The sequence below is a fragment of the Stegostoma tigrinum genome, chromosome 10 (genome assembly GCF_030684315.1).
Source record: "Stegostoma tigrinum isolate sSteTig4 chromosome 10, sSteTig4.hap1, whole genome shotgun sequence".
NCBI lineage: Eukaryota > Metazoa > Chordata > Chondrichthyes > Orectolobiformes > Stegostomatidae > Stegostoma > Stegostoma tigrinum.
The window spans coordinates 2,795,914-2,822,592 of NC_081363.1; the positions used below are offsets into that span (position 1 = coordinate 2,795,914).

General features: G+C 53.0%; 1 protein-coding gene across 6 annotated transcripts in view; it reads left to right on the forward strand.

Annotated features, from left to right (window-relative positions):
* noxred1 (NADP-dependent oxidoreductase domain containing 1) overlaps positions 1-26,679 on the forward strand; it is a 40,059-nt gene that overhangs the window by 7,847 nt on the left and 5,533 nt on the right. For all 6 annotated transcript variants that reach the window (XM_059648908.1, XM_059648906.1, XM_059648905.1 and 3 more), the window contains exons 2-5: positions 1,904-2,103; positions 3,439-3,619; positions 6,397-6,554; positions 22,577-22,793. In XM_059648908.1, the coding sequence (XP_059504891.1) occupies positions 1,944-2,103; positions 3,439-3,619; positions 6,397-6,554; positions 22,577-22,793 (716 nt within the window). In that variant the 5' untranslated portion in view covers positions 1,904-1,943. The remainder of the gene's footprint in view (positions 1-1,903; positions 2,104-3,438; positions 3,620-6,396; positions 6,555-22,576; positions 22,794-26,679) is intronic.

Sequence of the window (26,679 nt, forward strand, 5' to 3'; positions counted from 1 at the left end):
AGGTCACCTCTCTTCCTCCTTCTCTCCAGAGAGAAAAGTCCGAGCTCAGTCAACCTCTCCTCATAAGACAAGCTCTCTAGTCCAGGCAGCATCCTGGTAAACCTCCTTTGCACCCTTTCCAAAGCCTCCACATCTTTCCCATAATAGGGCAACCAGAACTGGACACAATATTCCAAGTGTGGTCTCACCAGGGTTTTGTAGAGCTGCAGCATGACCTCACGGCTCTTAAACTCGATCCCCCTGTTAATGAAAGCCAAAACACCATATGCTTTCTTAGCAACCTTATCCACCTGGGTGACAACTTTGAGGGAGCTATGCACTTGAACACCAAGATCTCACTGTTCCTCCGCACTGCCGAGAATCCTGCCTTTAATCCTATATTCAGCATTTAAGTTCGACCTTCCAAAATGCATCACTTCGCATTTATCCAGGTTGGACTCCATCTGCCATTTCTCAGCCCAGCTCTGCATTCTGTCAATGTCTCGCTGAAGCCTGCAATAGCCCTCGATACTATCAATGGCACCTCCAACCTTTATGTCATCAGCAACCATACTAACCCACCCCTCAACCTCCTCATCCAAGTTATTTATAAAAACTACAAAGAGCAGAGGCCCAAGAACAGAGCCCTGTGGGACACCACTCAGCACTGACCTCCAGGCAGAATACTTACCATCTACGCCCACTCTCTGCCTCCTGTCAGCCAACCAATTCTGAATCCAGACAGCCAAATCACCCTGTATCCCATACCTCCTGACTTATTCATCAATTCATTGTTGTTGATTGCATGTGGGTGACTGTTGTTCAATACTTAGCTCAATACTATTCACCAGAATTTTAAATTCTTAATTTAAGTTAATTATTTATACGTTGACAGGAAGAGGGCAAAGTCAAGGAAGGATATTGAAAAGATGGATAAGAATTTGAAAATCCAAATTGCCAAATTTGGAGCTAGTCTAGATTAGTGAGCAGAGGCTAATAGCTGAATGGGATTTGGTGTATGTTAGGACTTGGGCATTAGAGCTTTGGATAACCTCAAGTACACATATTAGAGGGTGTGGAAAGTGTTGGTGATTTGGAAGGGTGGTGCAAAATTGAGAGACCAGCCAGGGGTGCACGGAATCATCAAGCCTGGAGGTGACAAAGGCATGGATGGAGGTTTTCAGAACAGATGAGCTGATACAAGGGCAAAGGGTCATATGTTAGGTAGAAATATGTGAAATTTGTGATGGTATGATTACGTGATATGTAGCTCAAAGTCAGCATTGTGCTAATGGATGGCATTACCAAGGGGAGGCAAAAAAATGAGAAATGAGAAATAGCTTATCTCAAGGTCAAATATGACCAGAAGCTGTGAAAAGTCTGGTTCAGTCTTAGACAGTTGCCAGGAGGAGGGATGGAAACTTGCCAGTATTTAATGGAGGTTATTTCTGTTCATTCTGTCTTCGTGGTCAGACAGGCAGTGTAGCAGTTTAGAAACTGTAATGATTCAAGGCAATAGCGATTAGGGTAATAGCTATTAATGCTGGGTATTGTCGAAACCTGCAGTATTTTCAGATTGTATTGTCAAAAGGCAGCTTCAGGATGTGGAATAGGAGGAGGCCAATGATCAATTCTCAGAGATCATTTAAGATAACGGTGGAGGAATCTCATGGGGAAGTCAGGAAAAACCTCTCTATCCAGAAAGTGGTAAGAATGTGGAATCTGCTATCACAGGAAATGATAGATGGACATAGCAAAAAGCACATATGAAATAACTGGATAGTGCAAGTGGGAGAAAGAAACAGAAGCATAAACCATAGTTCTACACGGGTACTGAAGGGGTTGTTTCCTTGCTGAAAGTGCACTGTATCTCAATGTGACGCAATGTACAAAATAAGCTAATTGAGTTTTCCAATTTCTACAGATGCAAAATCCTGAATGGAATCCATTTCACCAACTCCTGGATGGCAAAATACCAAATCCTTCAGTTTAACAGAGGAGCTCTGAGAATTGGAGTGCTGGGTTGTGGCCGCTTCGGGAAGCAACTGGTATTATCCTTACTTCACTTGACAGACCTGACTGCAACATGTATCACTGTCTCTACCAGGAGACCGGAAAAGCTCAGTATGTTGTTTTGTTTTAAATGAGTAAAGTTCTAATCATGTTCTATATTGAAGCAAGAGCTGAAAGGAAGGAAATGGTTTAAAAACCTCAAGTTTGCTCAACCTCTCAAGTGATTTGAATAGGATTTTTGAATAAATAACGTGAATAAACGTGCCCAAATCTGGGAAGTTTATCCAGGCTGAAACTCCTACTAGCGAGTTTTGAGAAGATTTGTAGCTCAGGTTGAGGTTCTGGATGTGAGTTTGCTCACTGAGCTGGAAGGTTAGTTTTCAGACGTTTCGTCACCATTCTAGGTAACATCATCAGTGAGCCTCCGACGAAGCGCTGGTGTTATGTCCCGCTTTCTATTTATCTGGTTAGGACATAACACCAGCGCTTCGTCGGAGGCTCACTGATGATGTTACCCAGAATGGTGACGAAACGTCTGAAAACTAACCTTCCAGCTCAGCGAGCAAACTCACATCCTGAAACTCCTATTGCAGTGCTGAGAGAGTGCAGCAATGTCCACAAGTTCAGTACTGAGGGAGTGCCGAACTATCAGAGGATTGAGTACATTGAGTGTAAGAACAAAAACAGAAGTTGCTGGAAAAGCTCAGCAGGTCTGGCAGCATCTGTGAAGGAAAAAACAGAGTTAATGTTTTGGGTCCGGTGACCCTTCAACAGAACTGGACCCAAAACATTAACTCGGTTTTTACCTTCACAGATGCTGCCAGACCTGCTGAGCTTTTCCAGCAACTTCTGTTTTTGTTACTGATTTACAGCATCCGCAGTTCTTTCAGTTTTCATAGCGTGCAAGAACTGGGACACCATGTTACGGCTGTATAGGACATTGGTTGGATAGGCCACGTTTGGAACACTGCATGTAATTCTGGTCTCCCTGCTATAGGAAGGATGTTGTGAAACTTCAAGGGTTCAGAAAAGATTTATAAGGATGTTTCCAGGGGTGACCCTATAAAGGTTTATAAAATCATGAGGGGCATGGACAGAGTGAATAGCCAAGGTCTTTGGAGAGTACAAGACTAGAAGGCATAAATTTAAGGTGAGAGGAGAAAGATTTAGAAGGGACTTAAGAAGCAACTTTCTCAAGCAGAGGATAGTGCACATATGGAATGAGCTGCCAGAAGAAGTAGTGAAGGCTGGTACAATTATAACAGTTAAAAGGCATCTGGACGGGTATATGAATAGGAAGGGTTTAGAGGGATATGGGCCAAATGCTGTCAAATGGGACTAGATTAATCTACGCTATCTGGTTGGCCGGGACAAGTTGGACTGAAAGGTGTTTCCTCAATGTACATCTCTATGACTCTATGATTCTATGTAAACTCCTTTTTTCAGGTGACCTCTCAGAAATGGGAATCAAGTGTTTTTATGACAACAAACGACTGGCAGCCTCAGTAGATGTGATGTTTCTCTGCTGTCTACCATCTCAGCTGTTGGCTGTTTCTTCTCAAATTCACGGTTGCATTGCTGAATCCTGCGTCGTATATAGTGTTGTAACTGCAGTGCCTGCGGCAAGGTCAGTCCCCCACTTACATCGGAATGGGAATCTTATAATACAGGCCAGCATTTAGTGCCCAACCCTAATTGCCGCTCAATAAGGGAGGGTGATCACCTTCCCGAATAATTGCAATGAATGTCGCTATAGGTACACCCATTGTGCTGTTATGGAGCAAGTTCCAGAACTTCAACAAAGCAACAGTGTAAAATGGTTCACCTGCACATCTGCTAATGTGGTATACTGTTCCCATTGTGGCCTCCTGTACATCGGGGAAACCAAGCGGAAGCTTGGGGACTGCATTTCAGAACACCTATGCTCGGTTCACACTAAACAACTGCACCTTTCAGTTGCAAATCATTTCAACTCCCCCTCCCATTCCTCAGACTACATGTCCATCCTGGGCCTCCTGCAATGCCACAATGATGCTACCTGAAGGTTGCAGGAACAGCAACTCATATTCTGCTTGGGAACCCTGCAGCCTAATGGTATCAATGTGGACTTCACAAACTTCAAAATCTCCCCTCTCCCTACCGCAACCCAAAACGAGCCCAGCTCGCCCCCGCCTCCCTAACCTGTTCTTCCTCCCACCTATCCCCTCCTCCTCTCACGTCAAGTCCCACCCCCATCTCCTACCTACTAACCTCATCCTGCCCCCTTGACCTGTCCATCCTCCCTGGACTGACCTATCTCCTCCCTAACTCCCCACCTACACTCACCTTTACTGACTCCACCCCCGCCTCTTTGACCTGTCTGTCTCCTCTCCACCTATCTTCTCCACTATCCATCTTCTATCTGCCTCCCCCTCTCTCCCTATTTATTTCAGAACCCCCTTCCCCTTCTCAATTTCTGAAGAAGGGTCTAGGCCCGAAACGTCAGCCTTCCTGCTCCTAAGATGCTGCTTGGCCTGCTGTGTTCATCCAGCTGTACTCCTTGTTATCTCAGTGTAAAAATGGTCAGTACACTTCCAAATTTGGATGACACATGGTTTGGAAGGCAAATGGAACTAATTATTATCTCCAATGAGGCTTGATTTCAGGCTATTCTTTCCTGAATCTGGGTGCTTTGAAGATGCTGCAAAGCTACCTGGAGTGTTTCCATTTGGACATCATGGTGGCTCAGTGGTTAACACTGCTGCTTCACAGAACCAGGTGGCCTGGGTTCAATTCCCCCTAAGGCAACTGTCTGTGTGGAGTTTGGACTTTCTCCCTGTATCTGCGTGGGTTTCCTCCCACAGTCCAAAGATGTTCAGGCTGGGTGGATTGACCATGCTAAATTGTCCATAGTATGTGTATATTAGGTGGGTTTGGGGAATGGGTCTGGGTGGGATGTGCTGTTGTTTGGTGTTGACTTGTTTGGCCAAAGGGTCTGTTTCCACACTGTAGGAATTCTATGGATAAAATATCTTTTATTTTCCCTCTGCATCATCCTGGCCATTGCCTAGCAACACTTCATAGACTAAGATTGGTGTTTCAGTGAAAGCAAGCTGTGTGGGAATGAGCAAATACACTATTACAAAATATCTATTCAAAAGACCTATGGCCAAAGCATTTCACAATTCATTGTGTGACCACAGCATGAATAGGACTGAAATAGGACAATGCAGCCACAATGATGGGCAAAAGTTTGAGGAGGGAGGCCCAGGGTACAGGGGGAGCTTGACATAACAGATATACAAGAATAGGGAAGGGTGAACCTCGCTGAGGCCATGGTTGGAGAGGCAATCGGAGGAGTGCTGGAGGAAGTGAGAGCAGATTTTGTTCAGAAAACCGTGGAGGGATTTTGAAAAGAGATTGGAAGTCCATGTTTAGGGAGTGGGAGGGTGGGTATGGAACCATTGAAGGCCTGCTTAGTGAAGGAAAGATAAGTGGAAGAGGACGTTGAAGCAAAACTCTGGGTGAACTGTAAGTCATAGACCATGGGGACTGAGAGGGCAGTGATGATGAAATGAGGGTAATCAAACCCAAAGTCACACTTCATTAATGAGAGGTGCAACTAAGCTTAGATATCTGATCATTTTCTGATGTGAGATCTTCTGGTTCAGTTTTCCAATGAAACATTGAAACTTTCAGCTCAGCTGGAGGCTATTTGGCCCATCATGCCTGTACTGACTTTGAAGGATGTATCCAGTTCTTACTAGTGCTTTTACCCAAAGCCCTGCAATTTTTGTCATTTTTAAATATTTATCCAAATTCCTACTGGAAGTTATTAATGGTGTGAATATCTGTGCTTTCAGGAAGTTCATTCCAGTTCAGAAAAACTAATTAAAACAGAAAAAATTAATATTAAAATAACACTTCTCATCTCATCTCATCTCTGATGGAAGGGAAGGGTGACTAGATCCGAAATGTCAACTCTGATGTTTCTTCACAGATGCTGCCAGATCTGCTGAGCTTTTCCAGTAACCTCCATTCTTGTTTATGATTTACAGCATCCGCAATTCTTTCAGTTTTCATCTCATCTCCTGTCTTTGCCAGTGATCTAAAATCTGTAATCCACTAGTCCTGCCGCCACTGGAAACAGTTGCTTCTCAGTTATTTTGTTAAAGCCTTTGATTGTGAATGTATCTAATAACACTGCATGTAAATTGAGGAAGGGTCACTGGACCCAAAACGTTAACTCTGTTTTTGCCTTCACAGATGCTACCAGACCTGCTGAGCTTTTCCAGCAACTTTGTTTTTGTTCCTGATTTACAGCATCTACAGTTCTTTTGGTTTTTATGTAATAACTATTTTATTTATGTGGCTTTTGGCACTTACTTAAATATTGATGTTACTATTGCTGTGCTTTTCCCTCAGGCTCAAGAACCTCCTGGCACACAGCAGCATTGTGAGGCCACATTATTTCTTCCACAGAAAAAGTTCCTGGCCTAAACTGTGGCAGAGTGGCATAACTCCTGTTGAAGCCCTAAAGATTCAAGAAGTTATTGAGGCAACATCACCATTTAAAAAGGCTTGTAAGTAAAGTGGAAAGTATGATAGTTTTCCTTAATGTGTATGCTGAACTTTGGTGAAAAGGCTGTAGTCCCCAGATCTGAGAATTGACCTGCATTTCCCCTATTTATGATGTACCCCAAGGACTTTGCTGGTAGAGAACCGCAGATCAGGAACAGCCAATTGTGAGGGTTGGGGGGAAGAAATCAAAGAATCATTTTGTTTTGGCTCAAGAATACCAAATGCATTTTACATAAAATGATAACAATTTGCATTTATTTAACACTGTTAAGGTAGTGGGTGAGACATAAGTTGACATTGACTCAGAGAAGAAGGTATTGGGACAGATGGTCAAATGTTTGGTCAACTAACTTTTAAGAAGTGTTTTTAAGGAGATGAGAGAAGTGGAGATGTTTGATGGAGATTCCCAAAGACTGGGGCCAAGCAAGTGAAGACAAAGCCACCAATGCATACTGTGATTAAAATTAGGGATACAGAAGAGACCCAGAGGAGGAACACACATTTCAGTGTTTTGTAGCAATTAGGAGAGGTTACAGATATTACTGCTCCTGATGCAAAATCCAGATCCCAGACTTTACAGACCAATGGCATGGGGAGCATGATGTCATTGTGCATTTTGACGATGTCAGTATGCACTGATGTGGCCTGTGTTTGTGAGTAAACCAGACTTGTACTGATTAGTAGCCAATCTGGCTAAAACCAGTTCTGAGGAAGGGTCACCGGACCCGAAACGTTAACTGTGTCTTCTCCTCCACAGGTGCTGCCAGACCTGCTGAACTTTTCCAGCAACTTTGTTTTTGTGGCGAAATCCAAATATCCAAAATTCAGTAATAAAATTTGTATTTTTAAAATTCATTCAAAGTAAGCAAGCATACTGGGCCACACCAGCATTTATTGCCCATCTCTAATTTCCCAGAAGGCAATTATGAGTCAATCACATTGCTGTGGAACTGGAGCCATATTAGGGCAGGCCAGGTTATTATTCATTCATTGGCATCGCTGGCTGATCATTCTAGTTATTGCTAATCCCTAACTGTCCTTGAAAAGGTGGTGGTGAGCTGCCTTCTTGAACTGCTGAGATCCACGTGTTTTAGGTTGACCCACAACGCCCTGAGGGAGGGACTGCCAGGATTTGGACCCAGCGACAGTAAAGGAACGGCAATATATTTCCAAGTCAGGATGGTGAGTGACTTGGCGGGGAACTTGCAGCTGGCACTGGCAGGGTAGGTAGTGTCCAGGCTGAAAGAAATCCGTCAACTCCAGGCTGGTGACATTATTTTCTCTATTGCTTTTCATCATTTTTCTTTCTCTTTTTATTTTCTTTTTTATTTTCGAGGCTGGAGTGGTGACAGGATGGCACTGGCTACAACCACAGCGGAGTGGACTGGGACTCCGAGAGACAGCAGCAGTGACAGTGCCCAGAGCCTGGACTCCTTGTGGTGACAGTGTCCAGAGCCTGGGCTCCTTGTGGTGGTGCTGGTGCCCAGAGCCTGGGCTCCTTGTGGTGGTGACAGTGTCCAGAGCCTGGGCTCCTTGTGGTGGTGCCGGTGCCCAGAGCCTGGGCTCCTTGTGGTGGTGCCGGTGCCCAGAGCCTGGGGTCCTTGTGGTGGTGCTGGTGTCCAGAGCCTGGGCTCCTTGTGGTGGTGCTGGTGTCCAGAGCCTGGGCTCCTTGTGGTGGTGACAGTGTCCAGAGCCTGGGCTCCTTGTGGTGGTGCCGGTGCCCAGAGCCTGGGCTCCTTGTGGTGGTGACAGTGTCCAGAGCCTGGGCTCCTTGTGGTGGCGCTGGTGCCCAGAGCCTGGGCTCCTTGTGGTGGTGCTGGTGCCCAGAGCCTGGACTCCTTGTGGTGGTGCTGGTGCCCAGAGCCTGGGCTCCTTGTGGTGGTGACAGTGTCCAGAGCCTGGGCTCCTTGTGGTGGTGACAGTGTCCAGAGCCTGGGCTCCTTGTGGTGGTGCCAGTGCCCAGAGCCTGGGCTCCTTGTGGTGGTGACAGTGTCCAGAGCCTGGGCTCCTTGTGGTGGTGCTGGTGCCCAGAGCCTGGGCTCCTTGTGGTGGTGCCGGTGTCCAGAGCCTGGACTCCTTGTGGTGGCGCTGGTGTCCAGAGCCTGGGCTCCTTGTGGTGGTGCTGGTGTCCAGAGCCTGGGCTCCTTGTGGTGGTGCTGGTGCCCAGAGCCTGGGCTCCTTGTGGTGGTGCCGGTGTCCAGAGCCTGGACTCCTTGTGGTGGCGCTGGTGTCCAGAGCCTGGGCTCCTTGTGGTGGTGCTGGTGTCCAGAGCCTGGGCTCCTTGTGGTGGTGCTGGTGCCCAGAGCCTCGACTCCTTGTGGTGGTGCCGGTGCGCAGAGCCTGGGCTCCTTGTGGTGGTGACAGTGTCCAGAGCCTGGGCTCCTTGTGGTGGTGACAGTGTCCAGAGCCTGGGCTCCTTGTGGTGGTGCTGGTGCCCAGAGCCTGGGCTCCTTGTGGTGGTGCTGGTGTCCAGAGCCTGGGCTCCTTGCGGTGGTGCTGGTGTCCAGAGCCTGGGCTCCTTGTGGTGGTGACAGTGTCCAGAGCCTGGACTCCTTGTGGTGGCGCTGGTGTCCAGAGCCTGGGCTCCTTGTGGTGGCGCTGGTGTCCAGAGCCTGGGCTCCTTGTGGTGGTGACAGTGTCCAGAGCCTGGGCTCCTTGTGGTGGTGCCGGTGTCCAGAGCCTGGGCTCCTTGTGGTGGTGCCGGTGTCCAGAGCCTGGGCTCCTTGTGGTGGTGACAGTGCCCAGAGCCTGGGCTCCTTGTGGTGGTGCCGGTGCCCAGAGCCTGGGCTCCTTGTGGTGGTGCCGGTGTCCAGAGCCTGGGCTCCTTGTGGTGGTGCCGGTGCCCAGAGCCTGGGCTCCTTGTGGTGGTGCCGGTGTCCAGAGCCTGGGCTCCTTGTGGTGGTGCCGGTGCCCAGAGCCTGGGCTCCTTGTGGTGGTGACAGTGCCCAGAGCCTGGGCTCCTTGTGGTGGTGCCGGTGTCCAGAGCCTGGGCTCCTTGTGGTGGTGCCGGTGTCCAGAGCCTGGGCTCCTTGTGGTGGTGACAGTGCCCAGAGCCTGGGCTCCTTGTGGTGGTGCTGGTGTCCAGAGCCTGGACTCCTTGTGGTGGTGCCGGTGCCCAGAGCCTGGGCTCCTTGTGGTGGTGCTGGTGTCCAGAGCCTGGGCTCCTTGTGGTGGCGCTGTTGCCCAGAGCCTGGGCTCCTTGTGGTGGTGCCGGTGTCCAGAGCCTGGACTCCTTGTGGTGGTGCCGGTGCCCAGAGCCTGGGCTCCTTGTGGTGGTGTTGGTGTCCAGAGCCTGGGCTCCTTGTGGTGGCGCTGTTGCCCAGAGCCTGGGCTCCTTGTGGTGGTGCCGGTGCCCAGAGCCTGGGCTCCTTGTGGTGGTGCCGGTGCCCAGAGCCTGGGCTCCTTGTGCTGATGCCGGTGCCCAGAGCCTGGGCTCCTTGTGGTGGTGCCGGTGCCCAGAGCCTGGGCTCCTTGTGGTGGTGCCGGTGTCCAGAGCCTGGGCTCCTTGTGGTGGTGCTGGTGTCCAGAGCCTGGGCTCCTTGTGGTGGTGACAGTGTCCAGAGCCTGGGCTCCTTGTGCTGATGCCGGTGCCCAGAGCCTGGGCTCCTTGTGGTGGTGCCGGTGCCCAGAGCCTGGGCTCCTTGTGGTGGTGCTGGTGTCCAGAGCCTGGGCTCCTTGTGGTGGTGCTGGTGTCCAGAGCCTGGACTCCTTGTGGTGGCAATGGTGTCCAGAGCCTGGACTCCTTGTGGTGGCGCTGGTGCCCAAAGCCTGGACTCCTTGTGGTGGCGCTGGTGTCCAGAGCCTGGGCTCCTTGTGGTGGCAATGGTGTCCAGACCCTGGACTCCTTGTGGTGGCGCTGGTGCCCAGAGCCTGGACTCCTTGTGGTGGCTCTGGTGTCCAGATACTGGACGCCTTGTGGTGGCGCTGGTGTCCAGAGCCTGGACTCCTTGTGGTGGCGCTGGTGTCCAGAGCCTGGACTCCTTGTGGTGGTGCCGGTGCCCAGAGCCTGGGCTCCTTGTGGTGCTGCCGGTGCCCAGAGCCTGGGCTCCTTGTGGTGCTGCCGGTGCCCAGAGCCTGGGCTCCTTGTGGTGGCGTTGGTGCCCAGAGCCTGGACTCCTTGTGGCGGCGCTGGTGTCCAGAGCCTGGACTCCTTGTGGTGGTGTCGGTGCCCAGAGCCTGGACTCCTTGTGGTGGTGCCGGTGCCCAGAGCCTGGGCTCCTTGTGGTGGTGCCGGTACCCAGAGCCTGGGCTCCTTGTGGTGGTGCCGGTGCCCAGAGCCTGGACTCCTTGTGGTGGCGCTGGTGCCCAGAGCCTGGACTCCTTGTGGTGGTGCTGGTGCCCAGAGCCTGGGCTCCTTGTGGTGGCGCCGGTGTCCAGAGCCTGGGCTCCTTGTGGTGGTGCTGGTGCCCAGAGCCTGGGCTCCTTGTGGTGGTGACGGTGTCCAGAGCCTGGGCTCCTTGTGGTGGTGCTGGTGCCCAGAGCCTGGGCTCCTTGTGGTGGTGCTGGTGTCCAGAGCCTGGGCTCCTTGCGGTGGTGCTGGTGTCCAGAGCCTGGGCTCCTTGTGGTGGCGCTGGTGCCCAGAGCCTGGGCTCCTTGTGGTGGCGCTGGTGTCCAGAGCCTGGGCTCCTTGTGGTGGTGACAGTGTCCAGAGCCTGGGCTCCTTGTGGTGGTGCCGGTGTCCAGAGCCTGGGCTCCTTGTGGTGGTGCCGGTGCCCAGAGCCTGGGCTCCTTGTGGTGGTGCCGGTGTCCAGAGCCTGGGCTCCTTGTGGTGGTGCCGGTGCCCAGAGCCTGGGCTCCTTGTGGTGGTGCCGGTGTCCAGAGCCTGGGCTCCTTGTGGTGGTGCCGGTGCCCAGAGCCTGGGCTCCTTGTGGTGGTGACAGTGCCCAGAGCCTGGGCTCCTTGTGGTGGTGCCGGTGTCCAGAGCCTGGGCTCCTTGTGGTGGTGCCGGTGTCCAGAGCCTGGGCTCCTTGTGGTGGTGACAGTGCCCAGAGCCTGGGCTCCTTGTGGTGGTGACAGTGCCCAGAGCCTGGGCTCCTTGTGGTGGTGCTGGTGTCCAGAGCCTGGGCTCCTTGTGGTGGCGCTGGTGTCCAGAGCCTGGACTCCTTGTGGTGGTGCCGGTGCCCAGAGCCTGGACTCCTTGTGGTGGTGCCGGTGCCCAGAGCCTGGGCTCCTTGTGGTGGTGTTGGTGTCCAGAGCCTGGGCTCCTTGTGGTGGCGCTGTTGCCCAGAGCCTGGGCTCCTTGTGGTGGTGCCGGTGCCCAGAGCCTGGGCTCCTTGTGGTGGTGCCGGTGCCCAGAGCCTGGGCTCCTTGTGCTGATGCCGGTGCCCAGAGCCTGGGCTCCTTGTGGTGGTGCCGGTGCCCAGAGCCTGGGCTCCTTGTGGTGGTGCTGGTGTCCAGAGCCTGGGCTCCTTGTGGTGGCAATGGTGCCCAGAGCCTGGACTCCTTGTGGTGGCGCTGGTGCCCAAAGCCTGGACTCCTTGTGGTGGCGCTGGTGTCCAGAGCCTGGACTCCTTGTGGTGGCAATGGTGTCCAGACCCTGGACTCCTTGTGGTGGCGCTGGTGCCCAGAGCCTGGACTCCTTGTGGTGGCTCTGGTGTCCAGATACTGGACGCCTTGTGGTGGCGCTGGTGTCCAGAGCCTGGACTCCTTGTGGTGGCGCTGGTGTCCAGAGCCTGGACTCCTTGTGGTGGTGCCGGTGCCCAGAGCCTGGGCTCCTTGTGGTGCTGCCGGTGCCCAGAGCCTGGGCTCCTTGTGGTGGCGTTGGTGCCCAGAGCCTGGACTCCTTGTGGCGGCGCTGGTGTCCAGAGCCTGGACTCCTTGTGGTGGTGCCGGTGCCCAGAGCCTGGACTCCTTGTGGTGGTGCCGGTGCCCAGAGCCTGGGCTCCTTGTGGTGGTGCCGGTACCCAGAGCCTGGGCTCCTTGTGGTGGTGCCGGTGCCCAGAGCCTGGACTCCTTGTGGTGGCGCTGGTGCCCAGAGCCTGGACTCCTTGTGGTGGTGCTGGTGCCCAGAGCCTGGGCTCCTTGTGGTGGTGCCGGTGCCCAGAGCCTGGGCTCCTTGTGGTGGCGCCGGTGTCCAGAGCCTGGGCTCCTTGTGGTGGTGCTGGTGTCCAGAGCCTGGGCTCCTTGTGGTGGTGCCGGTGCCCAGAGCCTGGGCTCCTTGTGGTGGTGCTGGTGCCCAGAGCCTGGGCTCCTTGTGGTGGTGCTGGTGCCCAGAGCCTGGGCTCCTTGTGGTGGCGCTGGTGCCCAGAGCCTGGGCTCCTTGTGGTGGCGCTGGTGCCCAGAGCCTGGGCTCCTTGTGGTGGTGCTGGTGCCCAGAGCCTGGGCTCCTTGTGGCGGCGCTGGTGTCCAGAGCCTGGGCTCCTTGTGGTGGCGCCGGTGTCCAGAGCCTGGACTCCTTGTGGTGGTGCCGGTGCCCAGAGCCTGGGCTCCTTGTGGTGGCGCCGGTGTCCAGAGCCTGGGCTCCTTGTGGTGGTGTTGGTGTCCAGAGCCTGGGCTCCTTGTGGTGGTGACAGTATCCAGAGCCTGGGCTCCTTGTGGTGGTGACAGTATCCAGAGCCTGGGCTCCTTGTGGTGGTGACAGTATCCAGAGCCTGGACTCCTTGTGGTGGTGACAGTGCCCAGAGCCTGGGCTCCTTGTGGTGGTGCTGGTGCCCAGAGCCTGGACTCCTTGTGGTGGTGCCGGTGCCCAGAGCCTGGGCTCCTTGTGGTGGCGCCGGTGCCCAGAGCCTGGACTCCTTGTAGTGGCGCTGGTGCCCAGAGCCTGGACTCCTTGTGGTGGTGCCGGTGCCCAGAGCCTGGGCTCCTTGTGGTGGTGCCGGTGCCCAGAGCCTGGGCTCCTTGTGGTGGCGCTGGTGCCCAGAGCCTGGACTCCTTGTGGTGGTGCCGGTGCCCAGAGCCTGGGCTCCTTGTGGTGGCGCCGGTGCCCAGAGCCTGGGCTCCTTGTGGTGGCGCCGGTGTCCAGAGCCTGGGCTCCTTGTGGTGGTGCCGGTGTCCAGAGCCTGGGCTCCTTGTGGTGGTGCCGGTGCCCAGAGCCTGGGCTCCTTGTGGTGGTGCCGGTGCCCAGAGCCTGGGCTCCTTGTGGTGGCGCTGGTGCCCAGAGCCTGGGCTCCTTGTGGTGGCGCTGGTGCCCAGAGCCTGGGCTCCTTGTGGTGGTGCTGGTGCCCAGAGCCTGGTATCCTTGTGGTGGCGCTGGTGCCCAGAGCCTGGGCTCCTTGTGGTGGCGCTGGTGCCCAGAGCCTGGGCTCCTTGTGGTGGCGCTGGTGCCCAGAGCCTGGACTCCTTGTGGTGGCGCTGGTGTCCAGAGCCTGGACTCCTTGTGGTGGTGCCGGTGCCCAGAGCCTGGGCTCCTTCTGGTGGTGCCGGTGCCCAGAGCCTGGGCTCCTTGTGGTGGTGCTGGTGCCCAGAGCCTGGGCTCCTTGTGGTGGTGCTGGTGCCCAGAGCCTGGGCTCCTTGCGGCTATGCCGGTGCCCAGAGCCTGGGCTCCTTGTGGTGGCGCTGGTGCCCAGAGCCTGGGCTCCTTGTGGTGGCGCTGGTGCCCAGAGCCTGGGCTCCTTGTGGTGGCGCTGGTGCCCAGAGCCTGGGCTCCTTGTGGTGGTGCCGGTGCCCAGAGCCTGGGCTCCTTGTGGTGGTGCTGGTGCCCAGAGCCTGGGCTCCTTGTGGTGGTGACAGTGCCCAGAGCCTGGGCTCCTTGTGGTGGTGTTGGTGTCCAGAGCCTGGGCTCCTTGTGGTGGTGACAGTGCCCAGAGCCTGGGCTCCTTGTGGTGGTGCCAGTGCCCAGAGCCTGGGCTCCTTGTGGTGGTGTTGGTGTCCAGAGCCTGGGCTCCTTGTGGTGGTGACAGTGCCCAGAGCCTGGGCTCCTTGTGGTGGTGCCGGTGCCCAGAGCCTGGGCTCCTTGTGGTGGTGCTGGTGCCCAGAGCCTGGGCTCCTTGTGGTGGTGACAGTGCCCAGAGCCTGGGCTCCTTGTGGTGGTGACAGTGTCCAGAGCCTGGACTCCTTGTGGTGGTGCCGGTGCCCAGAGCCTGGGCTCCTTGTGGTGGTACCGGTGTCCAGAGCCTGGACTCCTTGTGGTGGTGCCGGTGCCCAGAGCCTGGGCTCCGTGTGGTGGTGTTGGTGTCCAGAGCCTGGGCTCCTTGTGGTGGCGCTGGTGCCCAGAGCCTGGGCTCCTTGTGGTGGTTCCGGTGCCCAGAGCCTGGGCTCCTTGTGGTGGTGCCGGTGCCCAGAGCCTGGGCTCCTTGTGCTGGTGCCGGTGCCCAGAGCCTGGGCTCCTTGTGGTGGTGCCGGTGCCCAGAGCCTGGGCTCCTTGTGGTGGTGCTGGTGCCCAGACCCTGGGCTCCTTGTGGTGGTGCCGGTGCCCAGAGCCTGGGCTCCTTGTGGTGGTGCCGGTGCCCAGAGCCTGGGCTCCTTGTGCTGGTGCCGGTGCCCAGAGCCTGGGCTCCTTGTGGTGGTGCCGGTGCCCAGAGCCTGGGCTCCTTGTGGTGGTGCTGGTGTCCAGAGCCTGGGCTCCTTGTGGTGGTGCTGGTGTCCAGAGCCTGGACTCCTTGTGGTGGCAATGGTGTCCAGAGCCTGGACTCCTTGTGGTGTCGCTGGTGCCCAAAGCCTGGACTCCTTGTGGTGGCGCTGGTGTCCAGAGCCTGGACTCCTTGTGGTGGCAATGGTGTCCAGACCCTGGACTCCTTGTGGTGGCGCTGGTGCCCAGAGCCTGGACTCCTTGTGGTGGCTCTGGTGTCCAGATACTGGACGCCTTGTGGTGGCGCTGGTGTCCAGAGCCTGGACTCCTTGTGGTGGCGCTGGTGTCCAGAGCCTGGACTCCTTGTGGTGGTGCCGGTGCCCAGAGCCTGGGCTCCTTGTGGTGGTGCCGGTGCCCAGAGCCTGGGCTCCTTGTGGTGGCGTTGGTGCCCAGAGCCTGGACTCCTTGTGGCGGCGCTGGTGTCCAGAGCCTGGACTCCTTGTGCTGGTGCCGGTGCCCAGAGCCTGGGCTCCTTGTGGTGGTGCCGGTGCCCAGAGCCTGGGCTCCTTGTGGTGGTGCTGGTGTCCAGAGCCTGGGCTCCTTGTGGTGGTGCTGGTGTCCAGAGCCTGGACTCCTTGTGGTGGCAATGGTGTCCAGAGCCTGGACTCCTTGTGGTGTCGCTGGTGCCCAAAGCCTGGACTCCTTGTGGTGGCGCTGGTGTCCAGAGCCTGGACTCCTTGTGGTGGCAATGGTGTCCAGACCCTGGACTCCTTGTGGTGGCGCTGGTGCCCAGAGCCTGGACTCCTTGTGGTGGCTCTGGTGTCCAGATACTGGACGCCTTGTGGTGGCGCTGGTGTCCAGAGCCTGGACTCCTTGTGGTGGCGCTGGTGTCCAGAGCCTGGACTCCTTGTGGTGGTGCCGGTGCCCAGAGCCTGGGCTCCTTGTGGTGGTGCCGGTGCCCAGAGCCTGGGCTCCTTGTGGTGGCGTTGGTGCCCAGAGCCTGGACTCCTTGTGGCGGCGCTGGTGTCCAGAGCCTGGACTCCTTGTGGTGGCGCTGGTGTCCAGAGCCTGGACTCCTTGTGGTGGTGCCGGTGCCCAGAGCCTGGACTCCTTGTGGTGGTGCCGGTGCCCAGTGCCTGGGCTCCTTGTGGTGGTGCCGGTGCCCAGAGCCTGGGCTCCTTGTGGTGGTGCCGGTGCCCAGAGCCTGGACTCCTTGTGGTGGCGCTGGTGCCCAGAGCCTGGGCTCCTTGTGGTGGTGCCGGTGCCCAGAGCCTGGGCTCCTTGTGGTGGCGCCGGTGTCCAGAGCCTGGGCTCCTTGTGGTGGCGCCGGTGTCCAGAGCCTGGGCTCCTTGTGGTGGTGCTGGTGTCCAGAGCCTGGGCTCCTTGTGGTGGTGCCGGTGCCCAGAGCCTGGGCTCCTTGTGGTGTTGCTGGTGTCCAGAGCCTGGGCTCCTTGTGGTGGTGCTGGTGCCCAGAGCCTGGGCTCCTTGTGGTGGCGCTGGTGCCCAGAGCCTGGTCTCCTTGTGGTGGCGCTGGTGCCCAGAGCCTGGGCTCCTTGTGGTGGTGCTGGTGCCCAGAGCCTGGGCTCCTTGTGGTGGCGCTGGTGCCCAGAGCCTGGGCTCCTTGTGGTGGCGCTGGTGCCCAGAGCCTGGGCTCCTTGTGGTGGCGCTGGTGCCCAGAGCCTGGGCTCCTTGTGGTGGCGCTGGTGCCCAGAGCCTGGGCTCCTTGTGGTGGCGCTGGTGCCCAGAGCCTGGGATCCTTGTGGTGGCGCTGGTGCCCAGAGCCTGGGATCCTTGTGGTGGCGCTGGTGCCCAGAGCCTGGGCTCCTTGTGGTGGTGCTGGTGTCCAGAGCCTGGGCTCCTTGTGGTGGTGCCAGTGTCCAGAGCCTGGGCTCCTTGTGGTGGTGACAGTGTCCAGAGCCTGGGCTCCTTGTGGTGGTGCTGGTGTCCAGAGCCTGGGCTCCTTGTGGTGGTGCTGGTGCCCAGAGCCTGGGCTCCTTGCGGCTATGCCGGTGCCCAGAGCCTGGGCTCCTTGTGGTGGCGTTGGTGCCCAGAGCCTGGACTCCTTGTGGCGGCGCTGGTGTCCAGAGCCTGGACTCCTTGTGGTGGCGCTGGTGTCCAGAGCCTGGACTCCTTGTGGTGGTGCCGGTGCCCAGAGCCTGGACTCCTTGTGGTGGTGCCGGTGCCCAGTGCCTGGGCTCCTTGTGGTGGTGCCGGTGCCCAGAGCCTGGGCTCCTTGTGGTGGTGCCGGTGCCCAGAGCCTGGACTCCTTGTGGTGGCGCTGGTGCCCAGAGCCTGGACTCCTTGTGGTGGTGCCGGTGCCCAGAGCCTGGGCTCCTTGTGGTGGTGCCGGTGCCCAGAGCCTGGGCTCCTTGTGGTGGCGCCGGTGTCCAGAGCCTGGGCTCCTTGTGGTGGTGCTGGTGTCCAGAGCCTGGGCTCCTTGTGGTGGTGCCGGTGCCCAGAGCCTGGGCTCCTTGTGGTGTTGCTGGTGTCCAGAGCCTGGGCTCCTTGTGGTGGTGCTGGTGCCCAGAGCCTGGGCTCCTTGTGGTGGCGCTGGTGCCCAGAGCCTGGTCTCCTTGTGGTGGCGCTGGTGCCCAGAGCCTGGGCTCCTTGTGGTGGTGCTGGTGCCCAGAGCCTGGGCTCCTTGTGGTGGCGCTGGTGCCCAGAGCCTGGGCTCCTTGTGGTGGCGCTGGTGCCCAGAGCCTGGGCTCCTTGTGGTGGCGCTGGTGCCCAGAGCCTGGGCTCCTTGTGGTGGCGCTGGTGCCCAGAGCCTGGGCTCCTTGTGGTGGCGCTGGTGCCCAGAGCCTGGGCTCCTTGTGGTGGCGCTGGTGCCCAGAGCCTGGGATCCTTGTGGTGGCGCTGGTGCCCAGAGCCTGGGATCCTTGTGGTGGCGCTGGTGCCCAGAGCCTGGGCTCCTTGTGGTGGTGCTGGTGTCCAGAGCCTGGGCTCCTTGTGGTGGTGCCAGTGTCCAGAGCCTGGGCTCCTTGTGGTGGTGACAGTGTCCAGAGCCTGGGCTCCTTGTGGTGGTGCTGGTGTCCAGAGCCTGGGCTCCTTGTGGTGGTGCTGGTGCCCAGAGCCTGGGCTCCTTGCGGCTATGCCGGTGCCCAGAGCCTGGGCTCCTTGTGGTGGCTCTGGTGTCCAAAGCCTGGACTTGGAGTGGCAGTGGCATTGTCCAGAGTGTGGAGCCCTGGCAGTGGTGGAGCCTGGTGAGATAACTCCACAGAGGCTGGTATTCCATTACCAAGTCATCCTTTATTTACACATAGAGAAGCCTCAGAGCCAACTCTCAACGTGAACAGAATGTCTGACACTTCTGTTTCTACTGTCAGCCAGGGTTCCCTGATTGGACTAGATTAATAGCCCCAATCAGGGAACTCATACTCTACGTGGTCATTTGCTGCCATCATTACAATCACTGTATCCCTCCCCCTCTGATCCGAGGGCATAGGCCGATTCTGTTTTTTGTAACTCTTCCTGGGGTATTTTAACACTGGGTCGGGTTCCTCCAACTCTGCCTCTGATACTAACAGCATGTTACACGCAGTAACTTGCCTCTTGTGGCAGGAGCATCTCAGAACAAATTCATTCTCTTCTTTGGGCGACAACAGCAGCAACATCCACTGTGTCCACCTCAGATTCCAAGATATCTTTAACTCTTGATGGAGAGGGAGAAGCCCAGGTTCTCGAGCAGTCAGAAAGGCTGTCAAGGAGTAGGACATGAGATAACGAAGTGTAGAGCTGGATGAACACAGCAGGTCAAGCAGCATCAGAGGAGCAGGAAGGCTGACGTTTCAGGCCTAGACCCTTCTTCAGAAATCGGGGCATGTTAATATCATACAGCTTGTGAGCTTGCAGTCTTCCTACAGTCTACGTTCAAGACCATTGCACCCATCCAAATGTTATACATCACTGGACCTGACCGCGAGTCGATCAAGCCTCTTATCCATACAAAGCCATTCCCGTAGTCCCTACACCAAACTTCATTCCCTGAAGTAAACTGTTTCTTGCTTACCAGAGACCTGTGTCCTGCCTGAATGACCTGATCATGACCCGGAACAGAATCGGCTCTGACTGCTACTTGACCCACTGAAACTTCGACCGACCAGAGACCGGCAGTAGGCAACCCTGAGAAGGTCCAACCGATCTGAGACAGACATCAACATGAACCCGTGGAGGCCTAGCCCACTCAGGCCTGACTCACTTAACTGCAAGCAAAGAAGTCTCGCTCCAACAGCAACTGGGACTGCCTAGGTTCAGAAACTTCACCAAAGCCACCCATCCACCAGGAGACCAGACCAGCTCAGGCCTGAACTCTAACCTTGTAGTGTCCCACTGCCAGGGGAGGCCCAGGCTGACTGGAACCAACTCATTTACCTGTAGGAGCAGCAGACTCACAGCACCGACTACCCAGACCATCAGGAGGCAGGGAACCGACAAGGACACAGGGAAAACGTGCTGGCCTAAAGGTGAGGTTGAAACTACATGGCTTTAAAACTCCCCTCCCTAGCATACTCCTAGAAAATGTCCAAAGTATCAAAAACAAAATGGATGAACTTGGAACTAGACTTAACTACCAGAGATACCTGAGAGACTGTTGTGTGTCCTGCTTCATGAAAACTTGGCTCACCCCTGCCATGCCCAACTGTGCCCTACAAGCTGACAGGTTCTTCATACACCACATGGAATGCATGGTGTCCTTGGGTAAGGCGAAGGGCGGAGGGGTATACTTCCTGATCAATACTTCCTGGTGCTCAAACATAGCGATCCTGGCAAGCCACTGCTCCCCGGACCTAGAATACCTTACAGTAAAATGCCGTCCCTACTCCCTACCACGAGAGTTCACCTCTGCCATTCTGACAGCAGTCTACATACCACCCCAGGCAGATGTGAAGAATGGCCTAGATGTGATTTACACTGCCGTAAACGTTCTAGAGACAAAATTCCCTGAGGCACGACTCATTGTGGCCGGCAACTTCAGTCAAGCCACCCTCAAGTAGGCGATGCCAAAGTACCACCAACACATCTCCTGCCCCACCAGGGGACCAAACATTCTGGACTATGGCTGCACAACCATCAAAGGTGCCTACTGCTTAATCCCCTGTGCACACTTTGGAAACTCCAACTACGGTGCAGTGTTCCTCCATTCAGCTTACAAGCAGAAGCTGAAACGGGAGAACCCTTCACAAAAGTAGGTACAGTGCTGGTCCGAGGAAGCAGAAGACCATCTCTGGGTCTGCTTGGACTCTGTGGACTGAACCGTGTTCAGGTGTACAGCGGAAAACCTAGACGAGTACGCCATTACCATCACAGACTTCATTAGCAAACGATGGGGAGGACCAACCAGAAACTTTGGATGAGCCAGGAAATCAACTCCCTACTGAAGACCAGGCATGCAGCATTCAAGTCGGGTGACCTAGACCAATACTGGAAATCCAGATATGACCTCCGCAAAGCCATCAGGGAGGCCAAGAAGCAGTGTCGGACCAATTCAGAGGCCCAGACCTGCCAAACAGATCCCTGATGTCTATGGCAAAACTTGAACGACTTTACGGGATACAAAATGAGACAGCATAAGATAGCGGACAACGATGCATCCCTCCCTGACATGCTCAATGCTTTCTGTGCTCCGTTTGAGCAGAATACCACCAGCATGGCAACTCCTGCCCCAACAGCCCAAGGCACACCTGTTCTGTCTATCGCTCTTCAGAAGTCAGATCAGTCTTCCTGAGAGTCAACCCAAGGAAAATGATGGGCCCAGATGGTGTCCCCGGTCGAGCTGTGCTTGAGATCCCAATTTGAACAGAAGATGAACTCTTACTTAAGTAATTTCTTTTTAATCCTTATTATAACTCAAAATGTGCTGGAATGTGGCGACAAACACTTCAATGTATCTTCAAGATATATGTGCCAAATCATTCATTCAGATGGTTGGTGTTCCCCATGTATCTACTGCCTTTGTCCTTCTAGATGGAAGTGGTCGTGACTTTGGAAAGTGCTATCTGATGATCTTTGGTGAATTTCTGCACCTTGTAGATAGTACACATTGCTGCTACTGAGTATCGGTGGTGGAGAGAGCGGATGCTTGTGAATGTGGTGCCAATCAAGAGGGCTGCTTTGTTCTAGAAGTGTCAAGCTTCTTCAGCATTGCTGAAGGTGCACTCATCCAGGTAAGTGGGGAGTATTCCATTTACTCCTTACTGTGCCTTGTAGATGGTGGGCAGGTTCTGTGGGGGAGTCAGGAGATCAGTTTTTTTTGCTATACGAGGGTTCAAAAGAAAGCTGGATATATATTTGAAAGTGATTAATTTTGAAGTGTCTGGATGTAAGGCTGGATAACTCTTTCAAGAGCTGGTACAGATCATGATAGATTAAATGGCCTCTTTTTGTACTGTAAAGTTCTCTGATGCACCTGATCATATTCTCATCTGGTTAAATCAAAGGTGCTTTTGATGAATTGATGTTTTTTTGTTAAATTTTTTGGAACTGGAAGTCACAGCATCACTTGTAGAGTCAAAAAGATTAACTATTGCAGTTATGATTTGGCGTTTTAGGCATAACAGCATCACCCCATGAAGAGGCAGTTCTTACTATTCCCGTCACAGCTATGCCCATTCATTCTAGTTGACAGCATTAACCCCCATATTAAAAGAGTTATTTCTTGCTACCTACTCCCAAGAGTACTCCCATTAACTCTGCTCAATCTGTCTTCTTTAGGAGTTCACTAAGTAATGGTTGAGCACTTGGCATACTGCCTAATCATTAAAAACAAGGAATAAGCAGGTTTCAGTTCAGGTTTGTGCTGATCTTAACCTGGGCACTGGTTGAACATTAAAATTGACCCCAGCAGTTCTGGGTTAACAAAAATGCAAGTCTGTCAAGGAGTGCTTTTCATTTTTAGCCAGCAACCCAGTTCATGTGGGCATATGATATGAAACCCATCATACGTAGCTGTTAGCAATGTCCATACTAAAATTGATTGTTGACAATCTCTAGGCTGATGCATAGGGAATGGACCCTTGTCAGATACACCTTGATTTATTAGCCATAGGAGAGGAGGCAGGAGAGGCAATAGCCTATTATGGTATTATTGCTGGACTGTTAATCCAGAGATCCACGTAATGTTACGGAGACCTGGGTTTGAACCCCCCCACAGCAGATGGTGGAATTTGAATTGAATAAAAATCCGGAATTAATACTCTAATGATTACCGTGAATCCATTGTCAGTTGTTGGGGGGGAAATGCTCATCTGCCCTTTAAGGAAGGAAACTGCCATTCTTACCTGGTCTAGCCTACATGTGACTCCAGGCCGACAACAAGGCGGTTGACTCTTAACTGACCTCAAGTAATTAGGGAAGACATAGCCAGCGATGCCCTCATCCCACGAATGGATAAAAAAAATTAACATTGAATTTTCAGGGAGATGACATCTTAAGAGAATTATCAACTTTAAAAGCCTCACAAGTGAAACCTAACCAAATTTCTCCTGAATATCTGCATAAATGTTGTTTGTTACTTTGCTTTATTTGATTTTTCCTAACTCAGTTGCTGGTTGTATTCTGAATTTGCTCTGATCCTCTCAGCTATTTTGTGCCTTGACCCCAAGTGGATTGAAGTAGTAATGTATTCTGTCCTGAATGCCCTCCATTTACTGAAAGTGCCCCATCACCTTTCACTGGACGTACTCAATGACCTTATGTTCAACCCTTCACAAGATGTGGAAGCAATTGACAACCCAACTTTGCTTACTCGTGAAAGCTTCGTTAATGCATCCTGCATTCAGTCACTGTCATTTAACAGGTATGTTGTGTCTCATCACTTGATCATTAGAATATCTGTAACTTCATGTGCTTCGAGATATAGGAGCTTGATGAATATGATTTGGGTTGAGCATTTTAGTGGTCAGAATTTGTAATCTAGAGATTGGAGTTTAAATCTCACCATATTAGTGTGAATTTGAACTTAATTATCTGATGCCCATACAGATGACCATAAAATTATTAAACTGATAATAGTTTATTATTAAACCTTTATTAATTACACCAATATGACAATATGATTTAGTCTAACACTGTATCATTCCTTCTGTGAACACCTGGGAATTTGTGCCAAAATTGAGAGCAGCCCCAGAGACAAATCAAACAACAGACAGATAATCAGATGCTCAGAATCATACATTTCAGCCAGTATACCAGATTCCTCCATCACCATCTCAACTGCTCACCTCACTTTGGTATCAAGTTCTTCATTCTCACATCTCCCTGGATGAAGAACTTCCTTCTGAGTTCCCTATTGGACCAGGCCTCTTAAGCCAGCCCTGCAATTCAGTAAGATCATCCTGGTCTACCCCAGGCCTCAACTCCTATTTCTTTCACGCCATCTTCTCGTTGCCCTCAACTCCCCAATGCTCTTGGTTCCACACTTCTCTGAGACAGATGGTGGATCACTTTGCAGAACATGTACATTTTTTCCATTAAAAATGACCCTGAGCTTCCAGTTGCCTGCTATTTCAACATACAACCATGTTCCCTAGCTAACATGTCTGCTTCAGGCTGCCACAATGCTCCAGCGAGGCTGAACGCAAGCTGAAAGAATAGCATCTCATCTTCGGCCTAGGTACCTCACAGCCTTCAGAACTCAATCCATAGAATAGAATCCCTACAGTGTGGAAACAGGTCCTTTGGCCCAACAAGTCCACACTGACCTGCAGAGCATCCCACCCAGACCCATTGCCCCTATAAACCCTTGTAATTTATACATCCCTGAACACTATGGGCAGTTTAGCTGTATCAGAGATAATGGGAACTGCAGATGCTGGAGAATCTGACCGCTTGGGAACCCTGCAGCCCAACGGTATCAATGTGGATTTCACAAGCATCAAAATCTCCCCTTCCCCCACAGCATCCCAAAACCAGCAAAGCTCATCCCGGCCTCCCTAACCTGTTCTTCCTCTCACCTATCCCCTCCTCCCACCTCAAGCTGCACCTCCATTTCCTACCCACTAACCTCATGCCCCCTTGACCTGTCTGTCCTCCCTGGACTGACCTTTCACCTCCCTACCTCTCCACCTATTTTTTCTTCTACCCATCTTTGGTCCACCTCCCCCTCTCTCCCTATTTATTTCAGAACCCTCTCCCCATCTCCCTTTTCTGATGAAGGGTCGAGACCCAAAACGTCAGCTTTTGTGCTGCTAAGATGCTGCTTGGCCTGCTGTGTTCATCCAGCTTCACACTTTGTTGTTTCTGGAGTGCTGTATGCAGTTTTGATCTCCACATTTAAGAAAAGCATTAAGAAAGGTGGTACAATGGAGGTTCACTATATTCAACCCTGGGATGAGGGGCTTGTCCTTTTATGACAGATTGAGTAAATTAGGCCTACACCCACTGGAGTTTAGATGACATTAGGTGATCTCCATGAAATATTCATAGAACCATGGAACCCCTACTGCGTAGTAACAGGCTATTCAGCCCATCAAGTCCACACCAACCCTCCAAAGAGCATCTTGACCAGACCCACACCCATTCCCATAACCCTGCATTTCCAATGGCTAATCTACATAGCCTGTGCATCCCTGGACACTATGGGCAATTTAGAATGGCCAGTCCATCTAACCTGCACATCTTTGGACTGCAGGAGGAAACTGGAGCACCCAAAGGAAACCCATGCAGACACTGGGAGGATGTGCAAATTCCGCACAGCCAGTAACCCAATGACAAGTGTAAAGAGTTGAAAATAGGTTGGCTTTCAGGGAGCAACCCATAGAACTCAGTGACTTATGGGTATGGGAGAAGGATAATGAACATAGAGAAAAGTGTTTACGTTCCAAATTTGTTAAACTCAGTGGCTCAGTGGTTAGCACTGCAGCCTCACAGCACCATGGACCCGGGTTCGATTCCACTCTCAGCCAACTGTCTGTGTGGACTTTGCACATTCTCCTCGTGTCTGTGTGGGTTTCTTCCAGGTGTCTGGTTTCCACCCACAGTCCAAAAATGTGGTTTCACCAAAATCCTGTATAATCTTAGCAGGACTTCTTTAATTCTGTACTACAATTCCTTTGCAATAAAGGCTAACACGCCACATGCCTCTTAAATTTCTTGCTATTACAATTAACACCCTGTTAATATTGTATGAGAAAACTCAAGTTGCTTTGAAACTTCAATGCATACAAGTTTCATACCTTTCAAAAATATTTCACTGTTCTATTCTTATGACAAAGTAGATCTCTCCACACTTCCCTACTTTATACTCCATTGGCTATCTTATTACCCACTCCCTTATCTCAACTATATCTCTTTGCAGCCTCTTATTGTCCTTCCCATATTTGTCTTCCCCCTAACTTTGTGTCATCAACAAATTTAGATATATCACTTGCTAGCTTTTTTCACTATTCATTAATGTAGATTGCAAATACCTGAGGCCCCAACACTGGACCTTGCAGTATCCCACCATTCACTGTCTGCCAACTTGTAAATACCCCATTTATATTCACTCTCTGCTTCCAATCATGCTGAGGTATTACTCCTGTGATAACCCTTTTAAGGCTCATTTAAGGATAATTAATCTCCCTCTGGAGCTTGTTGAGAATGAGTCCCCTTAGTAACAGACAATGGCTTGCTTAGCTAACTCATTACCTCAGCCCTTTATTAAGCAGTTCCTTAAGGGTCATTTTGTGGCGTATTGGTAGTATCCCGACTCCTGAACCAAGAGACTGGGTTCATGTCCCACCTGTTCCAGAGGATAAATTACATCTCTGAACAGATTGAATAGAAAAATAGGTTAAATGATTAAAAAAAAGACCCCAACTGCAGTTGTGTTTGTGCCCAGATGTCAATAGACAATAGACAGTAGGTGCTGAAGTAGGCCATTCGGCCCTTCGAGTCAGCACCACCATTCATTATGATCATGGCTGATCATCCACAATCAGTATCCTGTTCCTGCCTTATCCCCATAACCCTTGATTCCACTGTCTTTAAGAGCTCTATCTATCTCTTTCTTGAAAGTATCCAGAGAGTTGGCCTCCACTGCCTTCTGGGGCAGAGCATTCTATATATCCACCACTCTCTGGGTGAAGAAGTTTTTCCTCAACTCTGTTCTAAATGGCCTACCTGTTATTTTTAAACTGTGTCCTCTGGTTCTGGACTCACCCATCAGCGAAAACATGCTTCCTGCCTCCACAGTGTCCAATCCTTTAATAATCTTATACGCCTCAATCAGATCCCGTCTCATCCTTCTAAACTCAAGTGTATACAAGCCCAGTCGCTCCAATCTTTCAACATATGATAGTCCCACCATTCCGGGAATTGACCTTGTGAACCTACGCTGCACTCCCTCAATAGCAAGAATGTCCTTCCTTAAATTTGGAGACCAAAACAGCACACAATACTCCAGGTGCAGTCTCACCAGGGCCCTGTATAGCTGCAGAAGGACCTCTTTGCTCCTATACTCAATTACTCTTGTTATGAAGGTCAGCATGCTATTAGCTTCCTTCACTGCCTGCTGTACCTGCATGCTTGCTTTCATTGACTGATGTACAAGAACACCTAGATCTCATCATACTTCCCCTTTACCTAACTTGACTCCATTGAGATAGTAATCTGCCTTCCTGTTCTTGCCACCAAAGTGTATAACCGCACATTTATCCACATTAAACTGCATCTGCCATGCATCCATCCACTCACCTAGCCTG